The sequence below is a fragment of the Lycium ferocissimum genome, chromosome 11 (assembly GCF_029784015.1).
Source record: "Lycium ferocissimum isolate CSIRO_LF1 chromosome 11, AGI_CSIRO_Lferr_CH_V1, whole genome shotgun sequence".
Taxonomy (NCBI): Eukaryota; Viridiplantae; Streptophyta; class Magnoliopsida; order Solanales; family Solanaceae; genus Lycium; species Lycium ferocissimum.
The window spans coordinates 42428641-42447187 of NC_081352.1; the positions used below are offsets into that span (position 1 = coordinate 42428641).

Below are 18547 nucleotides of genomic sequence, written 5' to 3' on the forward strand. Positions count from 1 at the left end.
GAACCAAAATAACCAGGGTCAATCAAGTCACAATCCATGATGAATTGCAGGATAGTCATACTCTTGGACATTCTATGAAGATTGCCTCCAAATTTTTCATCAGGATCAGTAATACAGTTAAAATCACCAGCTATGAACCAAGGCAGATTGTAATTATGGGAGATGTTCTTAAGATTATCCCATAACTCTTCCGTTAATTCTGCATCACATTTTGCATAAACAGACGAAACCAGGATGTTTGATCCCATCCAGTCAATAGTGCAAGTCACATGTTGATCAGTTTCCTCTACCATTCTGCAGTCAAGTAGCTCATCCCAGAAAATCCATATTTGTCTATTACAATTAGAATGTGCATTTTCATAGCCTAGCATCCTTTTGAATTTGTCCAGCTGGTCACTTTTGTGGAATGGTTCACTGATAGCTATGAACTGGAACTTTTGTGATCTGATGAGCTATTTCAGTCTGTCTAGAGCACCACTTGAATTGATGCTCCTTATATTCCAATATAGAGACTTAAACATTAAAATTAATTGGAAAGGTTTTGTTCTTGTGACGTAAACACAGGCAGTTGGTTGGTGACATATCCACCTCTTCCCCTTGCGCTTTGTCTTCCACCTCTTAAGTTGCTTCTACCTCTTCCTCTAGGAGAAATGTGGGATTGATCAATAACTCTCCCCAGTTCAGAGCTGATGTTAACATCTATAAGGTTTTGGGGGCTGACGCTTTCAATTAGAAATTCAGCATATTCGTCAGTGGTTAGTTGATCATTGATGGCTATGCTGTCCAGGTGATCATTATTGTCAAAATCTTCACTGTCAACACTTTCAAATTCATCAGTTTCCTCAGAAGTCATTTTGTCCTCATAATCACCATCCTCAGAACTACCATCATCTTCAAACGAAGATTCTGCTTAATGACTTAGCTTGTTAGTGTTAACCTCTTCATTTTGATCTTCCTCTAGACTGGTACCACTGATCAGTTTCAAGTAATTGTTTTGGGCATCACCCGGATCAATGGGATAGGATTTCTCACTGTCAAGCTTGTTGTTCACTTCCTCCTCATTTTGAGCAAGTTGATTGGTATTATTCACCTTTATGGTGTTGGTAATATTGGCTGATAGATCACTGCTTGGTAGCATAGTGATATGGATCCTGGTGATTACTTTATTGTTGTTAGTAATATCAGTTGTAATAGCATTCTTCATTCCACTTGGTCGACCCTTCTCTCTGATGGTTTCCAGTTTTTGATTCATGCTAGCATTCTGATTGTAATTGGTGTCCCCTTGTTGGTTATTTTTCTTGTTTCTGAATCTTCTCTTTTTGTTGTTGGTCTTGATGTGGATCATATTGTTGTCATCTCCGTCACCCGTCACCTTATCCTTGCCTTTGCCAGGCATCTCAATCACATTTGATGCCTTTTGTACATCAGTGGGTTCATTGATAGAAATGCCATTTCTTTTCTTATTACCTTTAACAGCCTTAGGATCAGGAAAAATTTGCTTATTTTTCTCAATTTCATTGTTATCAATCTGATTGTTAGGGATGTTATCATTCTGTTGTTGTTCATTTGGTTGAGCAAATCTCACTTTGGCCCCTTTCCTTCGAGAGACAGTTTGGAAATCGTCTCTGTTTTCTTGGTCGTTTTTTTGATCATTTTCCTTTCTTGTTTGCTCTTCTCTTTGAGCCTTGATCCTTTCATCTCTGACCTTATTTCTACACTGTGACTCAAAATGCCCTTGCATTTTACAGTACAAACAATAGCTGGGAACTTTCTCATATTCAATATCCAACCATTTTCCATCATCTGAGCCATCCAATCTCTTAAAACCAAGCCTGATTTGATCCTGTATAGGTTTCAATAAGTCAATCTCAACTTTAACTTTAGCCACATTACCCCTAGATTTTGAGTAAGTTGCTTGATCCGGAGCAATTGCCACCCCTATACTACTAACCAATCTAGAAACAATTTGCCAATTGAACAAGTGCCAAGGGAGTTGATGGATCAAAATCCAAATAGGGACGATGGATGTTTCCTCCTGAGGTTTGAAATCCATGAGCCATTTAAGGATTTTCATAGGGGCCTCACCAATATTAACATAATCCTTAGCAAATACATGATTATAATCAACTTCATTTGCAAAGTCTAAATAAACATGGTGGGGATCAAAGTAAGCAATATCAACCTTAGCAATAAGTTGAAATTGTCTAGTGAAAGTCTTTCTTATGTCTTCCATTGTGGGCTTGCTTCTGTAGAATTTCCCAATAATGGTGAATCTACACTCTTTTGCCAAATTAACGAAATAGTCCTCGGCACTAAAGAACACAGCCGGTTTCCCAAGATATGTTCCATGTTTAATTTCAGTTAAAGCATCATCATTTGTGAGAGGGGGGAGCTTTGATTGCACTGTAGATGCAAAAGTTGGTTTAGAAATCAAAGGTTTGGTGTATGGCTTGGATCCTCTGTTTGTGTTATTGGGATTTCTATTCGCATTAAGGTGTTTGGGTAGGGTAGGAATCAAAGGGTTTTTCATTATTGGGTCTTGCACATGGTTTTGGTTGGATTGAGCAGATTTGTTTACGGGTGGGTCAAAATTGGAAGAAATCTTAGGGATAGGGTTTTGAGGGGTTTGTGGGACGATGGGAAGATTGAGAACATTTTGGTTGTGTTGGTGGTTGTTGACGGGAAGTTCAGTGCTTTTGTCGGCGGTAAGAGTTGTTTCGGTGGGTGGTTGAGCCTTGCCACCAATGGGATCAGATGCTAAACTAGCCGTTATCGGGTTGAGGTTACCATTATTTGGATTTTCGGGCTGGATTTGCTGAGTTGTCAAAATATTATTTGTTATATTCGGTGGGTCCGGCGGTCGAGTAAGTTTGGGGTCCATGCAGTTTGGTTGATTTTAGAGAGATAAGTTGTAGAGAGAGGTCAGAGCAAAAATCAGGATGGTTTACTACTAGAAGAAATTTCGATTACATTGAGAATCAAGTATCAAGCAGATGGACTTACAAGGAAAGGTGATCAGAAGAAGACCAATCAAGAAGTCCACAAGGAAAAGATCAATCAATAATAAAAGCTCTTACTTCATTCATGGAAAATAATGATCCTCAATATTCGTATTTTCCAAGGATCAAATCTCTTGGGTTGCTTTCTCTGCTTAGAAGAGCCTAAACGACTACAACATATCAAATACTTGCTCCAATCAGACGAAGAAGATGTACTTCGTCTCAACCTTCACATAGTCTTTGCTCTACTTTTCATAAACATTGTAATTCTGAGAGAGCTGCTGTGTAAACAAAACAAAAAAAGAGGAGAGATTTATTTTTAAGTTGGTGAGGCATTGTATCGAAAGATTACGAGAGTTTGAGTGTAGACGTAGGAGCTTCACTCAAACTAACCTTTATACGAAACATTCACTTAAAGAGCTGCAGAGATCACCCTTGCAACCCAAGGAGACTGGACGTAGGATTCACTTTTAATCTGAACCAGTATAAACATCGCGTGTCAACTAATTTCTGCTATTTACTTTCTACTTAGCTTGTAAGCAGTCGACTAGTTACTCTAAACAGTCGACTTCCTAAAGCAAAAATTTACAATTCCACAGCCCCCCTCCCCACCCCCCCCCCCTCCTCCTTGCACTTTCAACATTCTGTCATATTACCAATAGAAATTGATTTTAACTTTTGTGCTAGACAGCTTACATCATTAATTAAGATGACCAGCAATAACAGGAAGAAAAAAAATAGGAATTAGCGACGGACAACTTTTATTTTTAAATAACTATAACAAAAATCCGTTGCTAATTCTATTTAACGACGAACCAATAACGAATTATAAGAAAATCCTATTAACTACGGGTATTTGGCGACAGATTAGCAATGAATTTCGTAGCTAACTTTTATTTTTTTATATAGTTATTATGGTATTTTTTTTAAGTTCGTAACAAAGAAAAACGTAGCAAATAACTTGTTATAACTGGTAAAAGTACATAATAATGTAAAAATTCTTTACATTATGTATTAGCCCTTTATCTTAAGATAAAATTCTGAGTTTGCAGAACAGTTAGACAAGTTTTTAATTTAAGCACATAGTACAATATTTATTACAGCAATCGAACACCAGCAAAGATTATCTACCATTTCTTTATAGAACTCTTTTCACCTGTAAGACCAATAGCATAATGACATAATAGTCACTGACCAGTTTGCTAAGTGGTCTCAGCACTAGTTTGGATAATTAAATGCTTGTCAATTAGGATTAGGTAACTAATGGTGAGTGGGAAACACTTGGATCTTATCTTTAGCTATTCATAAAAAGCTATAATGAAGCTAAAAGAATATTGTTATTTTTCCTTTACAGAGATTCCTTAAGAATCCGTCCAGTTTATGAATCTTGCGACCTTTAAGTTGTTGCCCTTGCAATTATTCAGATTCACATTTTCGATCTTAGATACTACGCAAATAATCAGTGGCGGAATTAGGATTTTTACTAAGGGGTGTCAAAATATAAAAAAGTAAATATACGACAAAATTAAGGGGGTTTAACACATAGTATATATTCATAAAAAAGTTTTTTTTACCTATTTACACAGTGTAATTTTTCAGTGAAGGGGTGTCGGTTGACACCCTTTTGATGCATGTGGCTCCGTCACAATACGCAATAACAGACCATTTTGTGTACTAACCTTCTCACAACTTCAATTCTCCCTTCATTCTAATTTATGTGGCATGATTGAATAAGCACAACAACAACATACCTAGTATAATCCCAAAAGTGGGGTCTGAGGAGGGTAAGATGTATGCAGACTTTACCTCTATCTTTGGATAAAGATAAATGAAATTTTAAAAAATATGTGATCATAATTCATAAACATGGCATAACATAAATATGATTTTAAAACTTTTGAAATTTGTGATGTTAAATATTCTCATACCATTTGTGTGACTATAAAAGCTTCTCGACTCTAATTAAAGATAAATGATAGATTTAAGTTTAATTATTTCTAAATTTAGAAAATTGTCATTCTTCTGGAACGGATTAAAAAGTACTTAAATATTACCACATGAACCAAAACAGGAGTATATTGTATGTGTGAATGAAGGAGAATAGTACATTGTCGGGTTGGCTAACCTAACTATGAATTTCTATCAATGTCGGGATAGACAGAGGGTCTAGGATAGTACGCTATCGGAGTAAGACTGGGGTATATTAACGAAGTTAGACCGAAATGAATATACATGGAGCTATGTCGACATACGTACATATTGTTTGGTTAAACAATCAGGTATACGTTATACCACGCTACATATCATTCACTTGGCTCATGACCGAAAAAGAAATGCGGTGAACGTGGATCGAACACGTGACCTTCAGATCTTCAGTCTGACGCTCACCAAACTGAGCTATCCCCGCAAAGGATGTGAGAATGCACCAGCCTGGTATCGAACTCGGGCCTGTATCGTGGCAGGGTACAATTCTACCGCTAGACCTAGGGGTGTCAAATGGGCGGGTTGGGCTGAAATTAGCCTAATAAAAAAGGGCTGAGCTAATAAATGGGTTGGGCTAACATTGGCCCAAAAGTTATTTAGGCTGAATTGGATTGGGCTGAAATGGACTAAAAATGGGCTGGGTCATGACCCGCCCAACTTGACCCAGTTTTTTTGAAGGGTCTATTTTCTAGAAAAATATTTTCTAGAAATACATTTTTCGCGAAAAATATTTTCCTAAAAATTATTTTTACGGATTTTTCGTGAAAAATATTTTTTAAGAAAACAATTTTCGTGTTAAATATTTTTCGAGAAAAACATTTTCCGTGAAAAATATTTCCCTTCATATTGAACACATCACAAACTTATAAAATACATGATGCAAGAAAAGTGTATGTATCAAACAAATAAACTAAATCTCAAGCAATAAACCCAAATTTAAGTAAATCTTAAAAATGGGTTAGAATTGGACTAGTATTGGCTTAAGTTGGAAATCATTTTAAAATGGGTTATGTTGGGTTGGTAAATCACCTAATATAAAATTATCTTGTGCCAACCCATAAAAGTTTGGGTGTACGGATTTACATCATCACCTTTAAAATTTGACACCCCTAACTAGACCATTGGTCCTGTGTGGTCAACAAATATGATATTCAGTTTTTATTATTATTTCTAATTCTAATTTCTAATATACATTTAATATCCGTTGATAATAATATGTTTTGCGCTTCTTCAATTAATTACTTCAAGGTCTTTAATCCACACGATGTATTCCACCATTGAGTTCTTTAATGTTGGTATGGTCTTAATATCCTTTTATCAATTCTTACGGTTGAGTTGATAAATAATTTTGGTAAGGGATAATATATGAACCGTTATTTTATTTTTTTATTTTTAATTATTACATAGGGATAGGGGGTAGGGGAAGGGGAATACAACCTGAGGATTCGAACCCTCACCAAAAAGTGAAAGCTCTGATAGCCAACCAACTGAGCTACTAGATCCCTACGAACCGTTAAATGTTAATGTAAAGGGCTGTCGATTTAGTTGAAGCAATGAAAGTTAAAAAAAAATGTGCATAAACAATTTTTACCTACTCTAGCAATAGATCACATAATTATTCGACTATATTCATCTTAACTGAATTTCCTATAAATAACAATTACTTTCAGAAGAACTATACATAGAACTGTATATATAATTCCCAGTCTACCGCGATCCCAGACTAGTGACATAAATAGAATTGGTTGTTCTCTGCATCCCTTGAGCTTGGCCTTTGCCTGCTCTTGCCTTCTCGAGCCTTGCTCGACGTGCAGCTTCCTGGATACGACGATCGTGCTCTTTAAGCATTTGATCCACTTTATTTGGTTGAACAAGAAGTGGACCAGAGAAATGGATTGTGTTTCCCTTGTGACCATCGCCATGCTACATTGACAAAAAATGAGCTACATAAGACACCCATCATCATACTAGAATTCCAGAACAAGAAAGCAAATATGAAACCAAAATGCTATTATTGAATGAAGGCCTATTACATTAAATATCCAAGTGAACAAACCGACTTTATATTGTTAACAATCACAATGTAGGAGGACCATCAAGGGATGTAGTGGGATCCCTTAACCAGAGGTTTCAGGTTCGAGCCTCGATAGGAATTCCTAGTCGTGAGTGTTTCTCCCTTAAATGAGCCCTACGCTGAGCAAATCTGAATTATTCAGGCCAGTGAGTTCCGGATACTGGAAACGGCCTCTCTACCTCCCAAGGTAGGAGTAGGGTCTGCGTATACTCTACCCTCTCGAGACCCCACGTTGTATGATTTCATTGGGTATGTTGTTGTTGTAGTAAGTTCCGGATACCAGATGGTTAAACCAAATTAAAAAATAATCGAAGGGGCAGTTATGTATGCGAACTATGTTGGCACCATGGCCAAGTGAGTTAAACTATACTTTGAGAGGGGAAGTTTTAGTAGGCTCTAAATCATCTTGTAAGTGAAATACGGCAATAACAATAGATCTCAATTACCTTTAAGCACTCAAGATTCGAGTCCTTTAAGGTCACAAAGTTTTTCATACCTTATTTTTTTACAAGTTACAATGTTCATAATACTTACCAGATTTGATTCTTTAATGCTGGCCCTTCCACTGTCAAATTGACGAGAACCAGCAGGATTTTGCATGTGCCGCTTCCAATCCTGCTTCCTTGAGTGTTCGTCAAGCAAGCGTACTGGCCTTTCTACTTGATGGCCAGATTCTAGTTGTGAAGCAACAAATCGGTCTCGAGCATCACCAGCCACAGTTGACCTAGATGCCACTAAAGTGGAAAACTTTGATAAGTCGGCTCTATTGGAACCAACAGAAATGTCATGATCGTATTTCTTCCCAGATTTTGCCCATCCAAATCCTGGAGCTAGAGGTCCTGAATGAGAAAATCTCTCTGAATGATTCTCCAAGTGATCTCCGCCTCTTTCTTTCCTTGGTTGTGACGGTCTATGCTGTTCAATTGGAAAACCAGAAGCAGCTTCTTTAGGTAGATAGAAATGCTCAGATCGGCTCTTAGGATTTGAACTGCTCTGTCTCCTCTGTTACAAGGTATGAGTATTACTTGAAACGAACCAAATAGTGTCTAGATCATATAAATTGACAACTTGAGTAAAAGCATACTTGCACACAAATATGGCTACCGATGCATTCTTTATGAAGAAAAGGCTAAGCTTTATGTCAAAAGAGTGATCACATGTCAAACACATTCAAACTGGATCTTGTTCATTCTTTTAAGTTCACATGACCCATACCTAAACTACTCAAAAATTTCCAAATGGAAAAAGCCTAAATTCTTTGTTGCTCGGGATCTCCAAAAATATCACCAGGTGAGTGTCAGATCCTCCAAAAGTAGTGCATTTTTTGGAGGATCCGACGCGGGTGTAGGAAAAAGATGCTCATCAAAAAACTAAAAGGTGGTATAAAGTTTAAAAGGAAATTCAAAAAAATGAGTAAATAGTTATGCATTTTTTGGAGGATCCCAAATGCATTCTAACTAACCTCTTGTTACAACAGGAAAAAATTGAAGAATCATGATTATCTGGTTTCCTTTGGTCTTTAGGATCTGGCTTTAAGTAAAAATGTATCAACTTGTATACTAAAAATCAGGCCCCACATATATACCTGCATTGACCTAGCCAACTCGGCATTAGCATCAGGTGCTGCAACAGCTCGAGGTTCTTTTGATCCTCTCGTATGCCCATCACCAAATTGGGTCTTCACTCCTGCAGCTCCTTGCCTGCAGAAAACAATTCGGACAACTATTATGACGTATCCTCCAATACTTGAAAAGCAAAATATTATTTTAAACAAATGTTAAATCTCTAAGAAATGACTAAATTAAATAAACAAATATAAATTTCTCAGTACAAGCTAAGCTAGGAAAGCAACAAATGAAATGCCACTCGACAATACGACTGTTGCACACTTCTAAAGATTTTCAAAACGACGAGGAAGCTATCGATAGAATTGAAAAGCATTTGCTCACACTATGAGAAAGACCAAAGTTAATGTGGATATCTTAAATTAAATACCTTTTAGCTTCTTCTTCCCGCAGCTTTGCATCAATTTCCTTGCTGGGAGGGTACTTTGGCAAACTTGAAGGATCACAAGGGAAGGGCTTTGTGGTGAAGAACTGTATGGTCATAACTTTGTTAATCAGCAAAATGGTTCTACAACTTTATTATGCAAATAATGAGATTCACCTTGAAGAAATGATATGACGCCGAATAACTCAGACAGACAAAATGAGACGATTCTTCCAGAAAATCACTTAGAATGAAGCAATACGCCTCCAAAGGAACTATGTTACTACTTATTTCAAATTTCAATATTATGACAGAGAAGCTCACAAGTTAACCATGCGCCCCCATTTTATCTCACTCTTTTCTTTTTAGTCTGTTCCAAAAAGATTTAATATTTTTCTGTTTTCGGAAACTATTACTACGTACTAACATGACTGGTTGGGACCCCACATTATATAAAAGTGAATCTTTACTATGATAGAGAAAGATGAAGGGACGATTTGAACGCGTACTGACTCTCAATTAATTGTTGGTAGTACAAGCAATTCTGGTAATTTGCATATATTTAGCTTATATGTCAAAACATGTTACTTTGATTCTTAAACTTCATGCCAGTCAACCACCTTAAAATACTCCTTAAAACAAATTGGACCCAATTCTTCTCCTTGATGTTGTAACGATTAGGACCAAAACCTGCATGCCATTAGACTATAAGCATGTAGGATTCAGTCTTCAGTTTTGTTTGACCATTTTTTACGGACTAGACTACAGAGCATCAAACTAAAAATTGACGGTATAAACAGAGGGACAAAGAAACGCCAAGGAAACTTACCTCACTCTCAAGAGCACGGACAGCTGTTCCCCGGAGTTCAGGATCTATAGAAAGTAATGTGTCCATCAACCTCACAGCAGATGGAGGAAGATCCTTAAATGTTTCGCCAATACGCCGTCTGTAAGGATGTAACGGCTTAAATGCTGTTGAATGATGTAGTTTTTCTTTTTTCCAATAATTCTCAGATGGTGAACCACAAAGCTTAAAAATCTTATGCAGCTGCTCCACCTACAAGGAGGAAAAAAATCATGTATCTAAGGAATTTTCAGTTGATGAGCAAGAGCATTTAAGCACCTAACAGTGAAAATTACGTCATGAAATCAAGATCAATGCACTAGTAGTTAAATGTCTAATTGCAGCTTTGAAAGCTCTCTCCAAGCCTCACTATCAGGTTCAAAAAGAAAAATTATATTAATAATCTATTATATACCTCAGTTCTACCAGGCATAATGGGCTTGCCAACATATAATTCTCCAAGTATACAACCAGCACTCCACAAATCTACAGCGACTCCATAGTGAATTGCACCAAGTAAGAGCTCGGGTGGTCGATACCAAAGAGTCACAACACGGCTTGTCAGTGGAACACTTTGGTGATGATCAAAAAAGGTTGCTAAGCCAAAATCTGCAATCTTCAAGATCCCGTTATTGTCGATTAGAAGATTTGAACCTTTAATGTCCCGATGCAAAACACCCTGACTATGACAATGATGAAGTCCACTAAGAAGTTGCTGCATATAGCATTTCATCTATAAAACACAAAATTAAGTCAGAAATAAGTTAACCTAAAATTACGGAATAAAGCATAATCAAGGATCCTGGAAAAGCACCTGCGGTTCTGTAAATTTGATATCAGGAAGAGATGCGAGTCCAGTGAGATCATGTTCCATGTACTCAAAAACAAGGTACAAACTGCAAGATGATCTTGATGTAACCAAACCTTGTAATTTGATAATATTCGGATGATCAAGCCTACGCAAAATGACTATCTCCCTCGCCATAAATTTGACACTTTCAGGATCCATATTATCAAACCTCACTCTTTTGAGTGCAACAAGTTTATTGTTAGTTAGGTCACGCGCCTTGTATACACTACTATAAGTCCCTTGGCCAATCTGCAAGAACAAGAAGCTATTAGACAATAACCAAAAGACCTTAATTGACAACCTTTAAACACATTGGAAAAGAAAACTAACACCTTAACGGAAATAGAAAAGGAAGGAAAATATTGCCACAGGCATTACAATAAATATAATGATTTTTAAACCATCTAAATCAAAACATTGTATTTAGCATGGCACATTCAAAATGTTAAGCGGTAATTTCAACCTAATCAGACTTCTATTCTTCTATATCATTAGTCTCCCTGAGACATGATTAGATTTGCAGACCATTCTTGAAACAAAATCAACTTCTCGCATTGCTCAATTAGTTCATCTGCCCCAATATATTGACACTTTTTCCAGCTTGGGACATCTTAAAATGTTGACATAATTCCACTATTAATATTATTCCATTTAGCTTTTACAACTTTCTAAAACACTAAAGTGCGTATAGTACTTTTGTGTGTCTGAGCTTAAGTGCTAGCACAAGAAAGTTGAACTATATATTTATTTGGTATATCTTCTTTAACAGATCAAATTTGAAACTTTCAATTGGATTTTTCTCTATCAAACTAAATTACTTCAACATTTTGTTGAACTATCAATTATATAATACCTAAGTCAATTTAAAATTTTGAACTTCGACCCAATCAAACATCACCATATAAAATGGAAAGGAGGTAGTATTAATTACTATAATTGCCTAATAGTTTAGGCGAATCAAACACAATTTTGATTGCTATCCAATCTAATTGACAAATGAATCACCCATAAAGAATGCCTGTAGAATTGCACCTTGTCTAATTTCTCGAAAGTATCGGCCTTTCGAGGAACCCATCCATTAATAGCTTCACCAGCCACTGCAGCAAACCAAGAAGGCCATCCAGCAGCAATTAGTTCCCCTTCCAAGGCTTTCGGGACGCCTCCATTTCCATTAAAACCATTCACAACGACTCCAAGCTTTTCTTTTATCTGCTCATAATGATCATCCCTAACCTTTCTTGATCCATTAGCCTTCCTATCAATTAAACCAAGCTTCACATCACCATTTTCCAACTTGTCTTTCACCCTGAAACTCTCCCCTCTCTTAGAAGAAACGGCTCGTGGTGGTGCCCGTTTTGCCAATTCTCTCCTCTTTTGACCGCCATCCCGCCTATCTTGGGCGGGCGACGAAGGTTTTCCACAAACGCCACCCATAATCAACCAACGAAAACCCAACCAAAAACTACAAACCCCAAAGACCAGTCTTTGCAAAAATCAATCTTTCCCCCATAAACATGGAACCAAAAGTCAAAACAACCCAAGCCAGGCAAGAAAAGTTCAAACCCAATTCAGTAGAACAGCCACTCAACTACAATTCCAAATTTTCATTGCAAAATTCAACTGCTTAAAAAAGTGTCAACTACCCATAAACCCTTGATGCCCCAATAACTACAACACCATAAAAGACTCCAACTTTTTGCACAAACCACAACTTCACAAAAGAACAATCAAAAACCAAGAATCCAATCTCTATAATAATTTCTTGATAAAGTAACCACAACACCAAAAGACTCCAACTTTTTACACAAACTGCAACTTCACAAAAGAACAATCAAAAACCAAGAATCCAATCTCTATAACAAATTCTTGATAAAGTAACCACAACACCAAAAGACTCCAACTTTTTGCATAAACTGCAACTTTATACACAATTCAACTAATAAACCCCAAATTTTCTACACAACTCAATTATGATAAGATTCTATAATACCTTGTTTAGAATGATAAACCCCAAAACCCCTTTAAGAGCTGATCAAACGGCTTGATCTCTAAAAATTCTGTAGGCAACTTCTGAGAAAACAGAAAAATATGGTTATTGCTTTTTTAAAGAAATTTAAAAAGCTGCTACGCTGCAGTTGACTGTTCAACACGCTTATCTGTGAAAATAAGCAAGAAGATAAGAATAAAAACAACAGAATTTAAAATTCAAAAAAAATAAATAAATAAAGAAACAGATAGATAGAGAAAGAGGGGCCGGCACTTTTCTCTGCCTATAACTGTAACACTTTATTTTGTGGTCAAAAGTCTCATTTGTAGTATTGTTAAGGCTTTGAAGGGAAGAGTCTGTCTTTGGCTTAACTATTTGGAAACAGAATGGTACGACCGCTACCGTTTTTTATTTTTTAAAAATTTCATCAGAAAAAAAAAAAATATTTGCACCGTTTGCGTAATGACGGATATATATGCATCATTTTTTAAATGGCGTATATATGTTCTAAATAATAAAGTTAAGTGGTATATATGCATTACTTTTTAAATGGAATATATCTATTCTAAATTACAAAATTGAGGAGTATGAACACAATATTTTATTAATGTACTATAAACGGCGTTGGAGCCAAACACGGCTTATATGTTGTTGTGCTGTTGTACCTTGTTACTAGAGAAAGAAAGGTAAAGAAAAAAAAGTACATTAAATTTGATAAAAAGGGAGAAATAGTCAAACGGTCCAACATAGAGGAGTGAGGAATGGGCTATTTTTTTCTTGAAAAGAAAAATAAGGGAAGGAAGAAAGTAAATAGAATATTAATCGAGATCACACTCATTGTAGGTACAGTCAAACCTCTATGTAGTGGTTGCGTTTGTCTGAAAATTTCATAACTGCTATAGTGAAGTACTGTTATGTATGTATACTGACATTTGATATTTGGATCTTATTTAACTGTTATAAACAAAAGTACGCATAAATTTATTTTTCTATACTTTTTTTTATATATGTTATAAACGAAAACAAAATACTTGTTAATTTTACAATCTCAATTGATTTTTCTGTTTCATTAATAAAAATTGAAGTGACTAATAAATTCATTACTAGTTGTACCGTACTGAGGAGCATATGCATTTTAAATTAATTGAAAATTTAAATATTTCAAGTTTGACGTAAGAATTCTACAATTGTAGGTTGTTTCGTAAATTTTAGTCTCTTAGTGATAATATAATGCTTGAATTGACGAAGATTTTTGTCCAAACTTTCAGCAAAAGGAATTCAATAGCTTTCTCTCATTGATTACCATAAATATTTTAATATTTTATTTTTATATATAAGATATTTCTTACAAAAGATTACTTCCCCCACTAAAAAAAGATCCACTTAGTCATTTGCATACCTCTTAAGAAAATACTAACTCCCAGGCAAAAATAGGTAATTTGACTAAATTATCCCAAATTAAATAAGTATTGGGATTTGGTCACTTAATACATAATAAGGCAAATTTGAAAAAATAATGTTAATTCTTTCTTGATTAGGTAAGTGGACACCCTTTTTTAACCAAAAAATAAAGGCTAAGTGGACATTCTTTTTTAATCGAAGGGAGTATTACACAACATTTGAGTATGGCTGTTATAAAGAGGTAATTTTACAAAGAGTGTACCACTATAATGAACGCCACTGTTATAGGTAGAATGCTGTTATAGAGAAGTTAAATATAACATGAAAAATCGATTCCGGAGAAAATCAGACCGTGATAGTGAAATGTCGTTATAATGAATGGTAATTATAAGAGGTTTGACTATATATAAGACTCTCATCGGTTGAACTAGATTATATACTGAATAGACCGATAATATAAATGAGAGAAGCTAGAAAAGGAGACAGCTTATTTTAAGAGATGAAATTGTTTACTTCAATAATACACGTAGTGATAGGGCTAGGTTGTACTTAAGGTTCAATTGAATCCCCTTTTTTCACAAACAATTAATATATAAATAAGATAAAAGTAAAAATAAAAAATAAACAAATCATACATAAACTGTTGAATTAACTTCATATCAGAGAAGATTCTAACATTAAGAGGCGGATCTAAGTAGGCGTTTGGTCATGAAAATCAAATATTTTTTACTTTATTTGATATTTTTGGAGTTGGAGTTGAAAATGGAGTTGTGTTTGCTTATAGTTTTTGCAAAGAATATTTGGTTGTTTGAATGTATTGAAAATGAAAAAAGTGAAAATAAGTTTTTTGGTGTTTTTCAAATTCCAAATACAACTTCAAGTTGTATTTGGAATTTCCATGGCCAAACATTGATTTTCAAATAAAGCGAAAACGTTTTCCGGAAAAAAGCGAAAGAATTTCTTTTTTTTGCGCGGATTGCCCTTCATTTGGGGCGGTCTTTAATTTTTGCCCTTCAAATTGGTGGTACTTAAGTTTTGCCCTTGGCCTAATACCCCGAGGTTGTGGGTTCGAACTCCAGCTCGGTAAAAAAAAAAAAAATTGGCAAGGCAGAATTTTGCAAATTTGTCCATGCTAAGGCAGAATTTGCAAAACAAGCCATGCAAGGCAAAATTTGGGCCTTAAGAGCAAAAGTTAAAGACCACCAATTTAGGGACAAAAATTAAAAACCACCCCCAGCGAAGGATAATCCTGCAAATTGCCCAAAAAATTTCATGGCTAAACGGGCCCTAAGATTTAAATTTAATGGGTTTAATTTGTCTTTATACTTAAGGCAAACTTACTCAAATGACTACCTTATTGTAGCTTCCTACCATTTGTAGCTACCATTTTAAATATTACCATTTGTAGCTACATTTTAGCAAAATAGTGTATGTTTTCGCGTGTATTTGTTGCCAACAAATACATGAGAACACTTTAAAAAAATCCCTTGATTTTAGCCTTTAACGGTGGAGCTATTAAATTAGATATTAATATATTTTTTTGATGTATTTTAGTGATTTTTTTTTTTTTGATGTATTTCAGTGATTTTTTTTTTTATGTATTTCAGTGATTTTTTTTTTAATGTATTTTACAGATTTTTTTGGGATGTATTTCAATGGCTTTTTTTGATGTATTTCAAATACATTGTGTGCATTCCAACTACATATGAAGCCAAATATATTCAAATTTTCGTGTATTTGAATGGATTTCAACAAATACATTCAGATACAAAGACAAAAATTAACAAAATACACTAAGAAATACACTCACAAAACACAAAGACGAATACATTCAAAAACGCTGTATTTGTGAGATGTAGATTTTTGAATGTATTTGTATTTGGCTTTTAACAAATACACAGGGCCAGATCTGAGACACTACCACCACCAAAAACCCTAATCTCTCCACCACCACCAAAATCCTAATCTGAGACACCACCACCACCAAAAATCCAAATCCGGGACACTACCACCACCAAAAATCTAACCTTTCCACCACCAACAAAACCCTAATCTCTCCACCTCTACGTCATCTTTCTCCGCCGCCACCACCAACAATACACACGGCCCGATCCGTGCCATCGCCGGATAGAGTGAAAAGAGAGAGAGAGAGGGGTGAGCACAGAGGGAGAGGGAGATGGAGAAGAGGGGTGGCGCGGCCATGGTGGTGGTGGTTGAGAGAAGGGGAGAGAGATATTTTAGGGTTTTGAGAAATGAAAAATCTGAAATGGGTAGTGATTGGGAAAAAAGAAAGATATATGTATTTGGGTATGTATTTTTTATATAGCTACCATTTGTAATTTAAAAAATTTAATTAGCTACTAAATATACTTAAATAAAAGGATAGTTAATATTAATAATAAGGTCTTAAAAGAAGTTACAATGAATAAAAATTCCTATACTTAACTCATTGTATTGTTAGAACGCAATTTGAGTGAATTTTCGCACATATATATTGATACTCTCTGTCGAAAATTGTGGAGTCAAATAAAACCATAGCTAGCCAAAAGAATGCATCCGCTTCTGAGTATAGTGGCAAAGAAAAATCAAATTAAATGTCACTTGAAGTCATATAGTTCAATCCTAAGCGTGATATTTTAGTTTTTTTTTTTTTTTTCTTTCAATTTCCTTATATAAGTTTCATGCATTTTTACTGAACACGAGATGAAATTGTAACTAATAAGTTATACCGCTGATCTTGTTTTTTTTTTTTTTTTCTCTCTCTTTACTGGGCAAATTAATTTGGGAAATACAATGATATACTTTTTTCGTCTTTTTTATTTTTTTTAAGTTCATTTAATGAATTGAAAACGCAGCTATGATAGTTTTAGACCTCAGAATTTAAACCGGTCTCTCTCTTGTTGGTTTTATTGTTATCATTCTTGTATTGAATACTCTTTGTTTTTTGGTTAAAGATTTTGTATTAAAGACTTGGTCGCACTCCTGTTGGGGTTTCTTGATGACATTCTATAGACATATTAGGTAGCGATTGAAAGAAGCTTCTTTGACTTTTGATATATTGAGATTTTATTTCAGATGGGCCACTTATAGAAGGAGAGAATCATACATTGATATTTATCAATAATAATTGAATAATAGCTATGAGACGTGCATTTTCTAAAACCAAACATAAAGAAGTACGCCGTCCATGCAAAAATGCTTAGTGATAAAAGTCGCAACTTAGAGGGATTGTAGTATATCATGAGTTCCAATTGTTGAGTTATAACCTTTTTGGCCAAGCTTTTAAAATTAGCTTATTGTAAAAAGTATTTTTTTTTAAAAAGTGATTTTAAAAAAAGTACTTTTTGTGAGAAGCAAGTTGTGTTAGGCCAATTAATTTAAAAAAACACTTGTGAGCAGCAATTAGCGTTTGACCAAGCTTTTAAAAAATGTTTTTAAGTGTATTTTTCTCAGAAGTACTTTTCAAAAAGTGCTTTTGGGAAAAAACTATTTTTTTTAGCTTCTGAAAAACTGTTTCTGCTATTCCCTAAAAGTACTTATTTTCTCCCAAAAGTTTGGCCAAACATCTCATTTTCTTTAAAATAAGCACTTTTTGAAAAAAATAAGTAATTTTGGAGAAAAATAAGCTTGGCGAAACCAGCTATTAGTTTCTTCTATTACTTATTAATTATGTAAAAAAAGTTGAGTTTAGATGCGCAATTTTAACGGTTGCGAGAACCTTCACTTTGAAAATTTGTTAAGATTTTTCCGTTTGACACGAAATATTTTGAATAATAATAATAATACGATTAAAGAATCTCCAATAATTAATTTTCATACGTGAAACGTAGATTGTTTGATTAAAGAATAAATAACAGTCTAATGTGGTTGGTTGATTACATTCAATCTCTAAGCCAATAATTAATAGAAGTAATAATAGTCCAAATGATCATTTAAATTATTTATAAAAGATTAAGTTGTTTCTAATCTGGAAAATGTAAGGAAATCAGTTAACAAATTCTCAAGCACATAATTAAGTAATAAGTTGATCTTATCTATTGATTTGAATTAAGGATTCCAACCTCTAACAAGCTCTTCTTTGACTTTTGTGTTTTATTGGGGAGTTCCTTTTTCTTTTCTTTTTTTGGGATGGACTATTTTAAATTAATATAAGAGGAGAATATCCGTTAATCGTATGTATGCATGAACAACAGCTTGTTGCATTAGAAAATGGTATACATTGATTGGCCGAATTAAAATATTTTAGCTAGTAATTATGATACTAATCCCATAAAAAGTGATTATTTTAATGAAAATAAGGTGTATGACTAGGTCGTTAGAGAGTGAGACATGTTTACAGGGAGAATAATATTTTGATCCCTCGGTTATTGATAATTTCTAATTTGGTCCTTGTAATATATGACTCGAAACTTTTAATCTT

At 34.8% G+C, this 18547-nt stretch overlaps 1 protein-coding gene and 1 non-coding gene across 2 annotated transcripts; both read right to left on the reverse strand.

The window, feature by feature from the left end:
* Nucleotides 1-5333: 5333 nt before the first annotated feature.
* On the reverse strand, nt 5334-5406 carry TRNAF-GAA (transfer RNA phenylalanine (anticodon GAA)). Its single transcript has one exon. It is a non-coding gene; the product is annotated as a tRNA-Phe (tRNA).
* A 1096-nt stretch (nt 5407-6502) lies between these two features.
* LOC132036531 (probable serine/threonine-protein kinase At1g54610) lies at nt 6503-13042 on the reverse strand. Its single transcript, XM_059426885.1, has 8 exons — nt 11772-13042; nt 10704-10988; nt 10305-10622; nt 9875-10102; nt 9052-9152; nt 8642-8756; nt 7591-8058; nt 6503-6905 (listed from the first exon to the last, which is right to left on the reverse strand). The coding sequence occupies exons 1-8, from the start codon at nt 12171-12173 to the stop codon at nt 6690-6692; spliced, it is 2133 nt and encodes a 710-aa protein (XP_059282868.1). The 5' UTR covers nt 12174-13042; the 3' UTR covers nt 6503-6689.
* Between the last annotated feature and the right edge of the window lie 5505 nt (nt 13043-18547).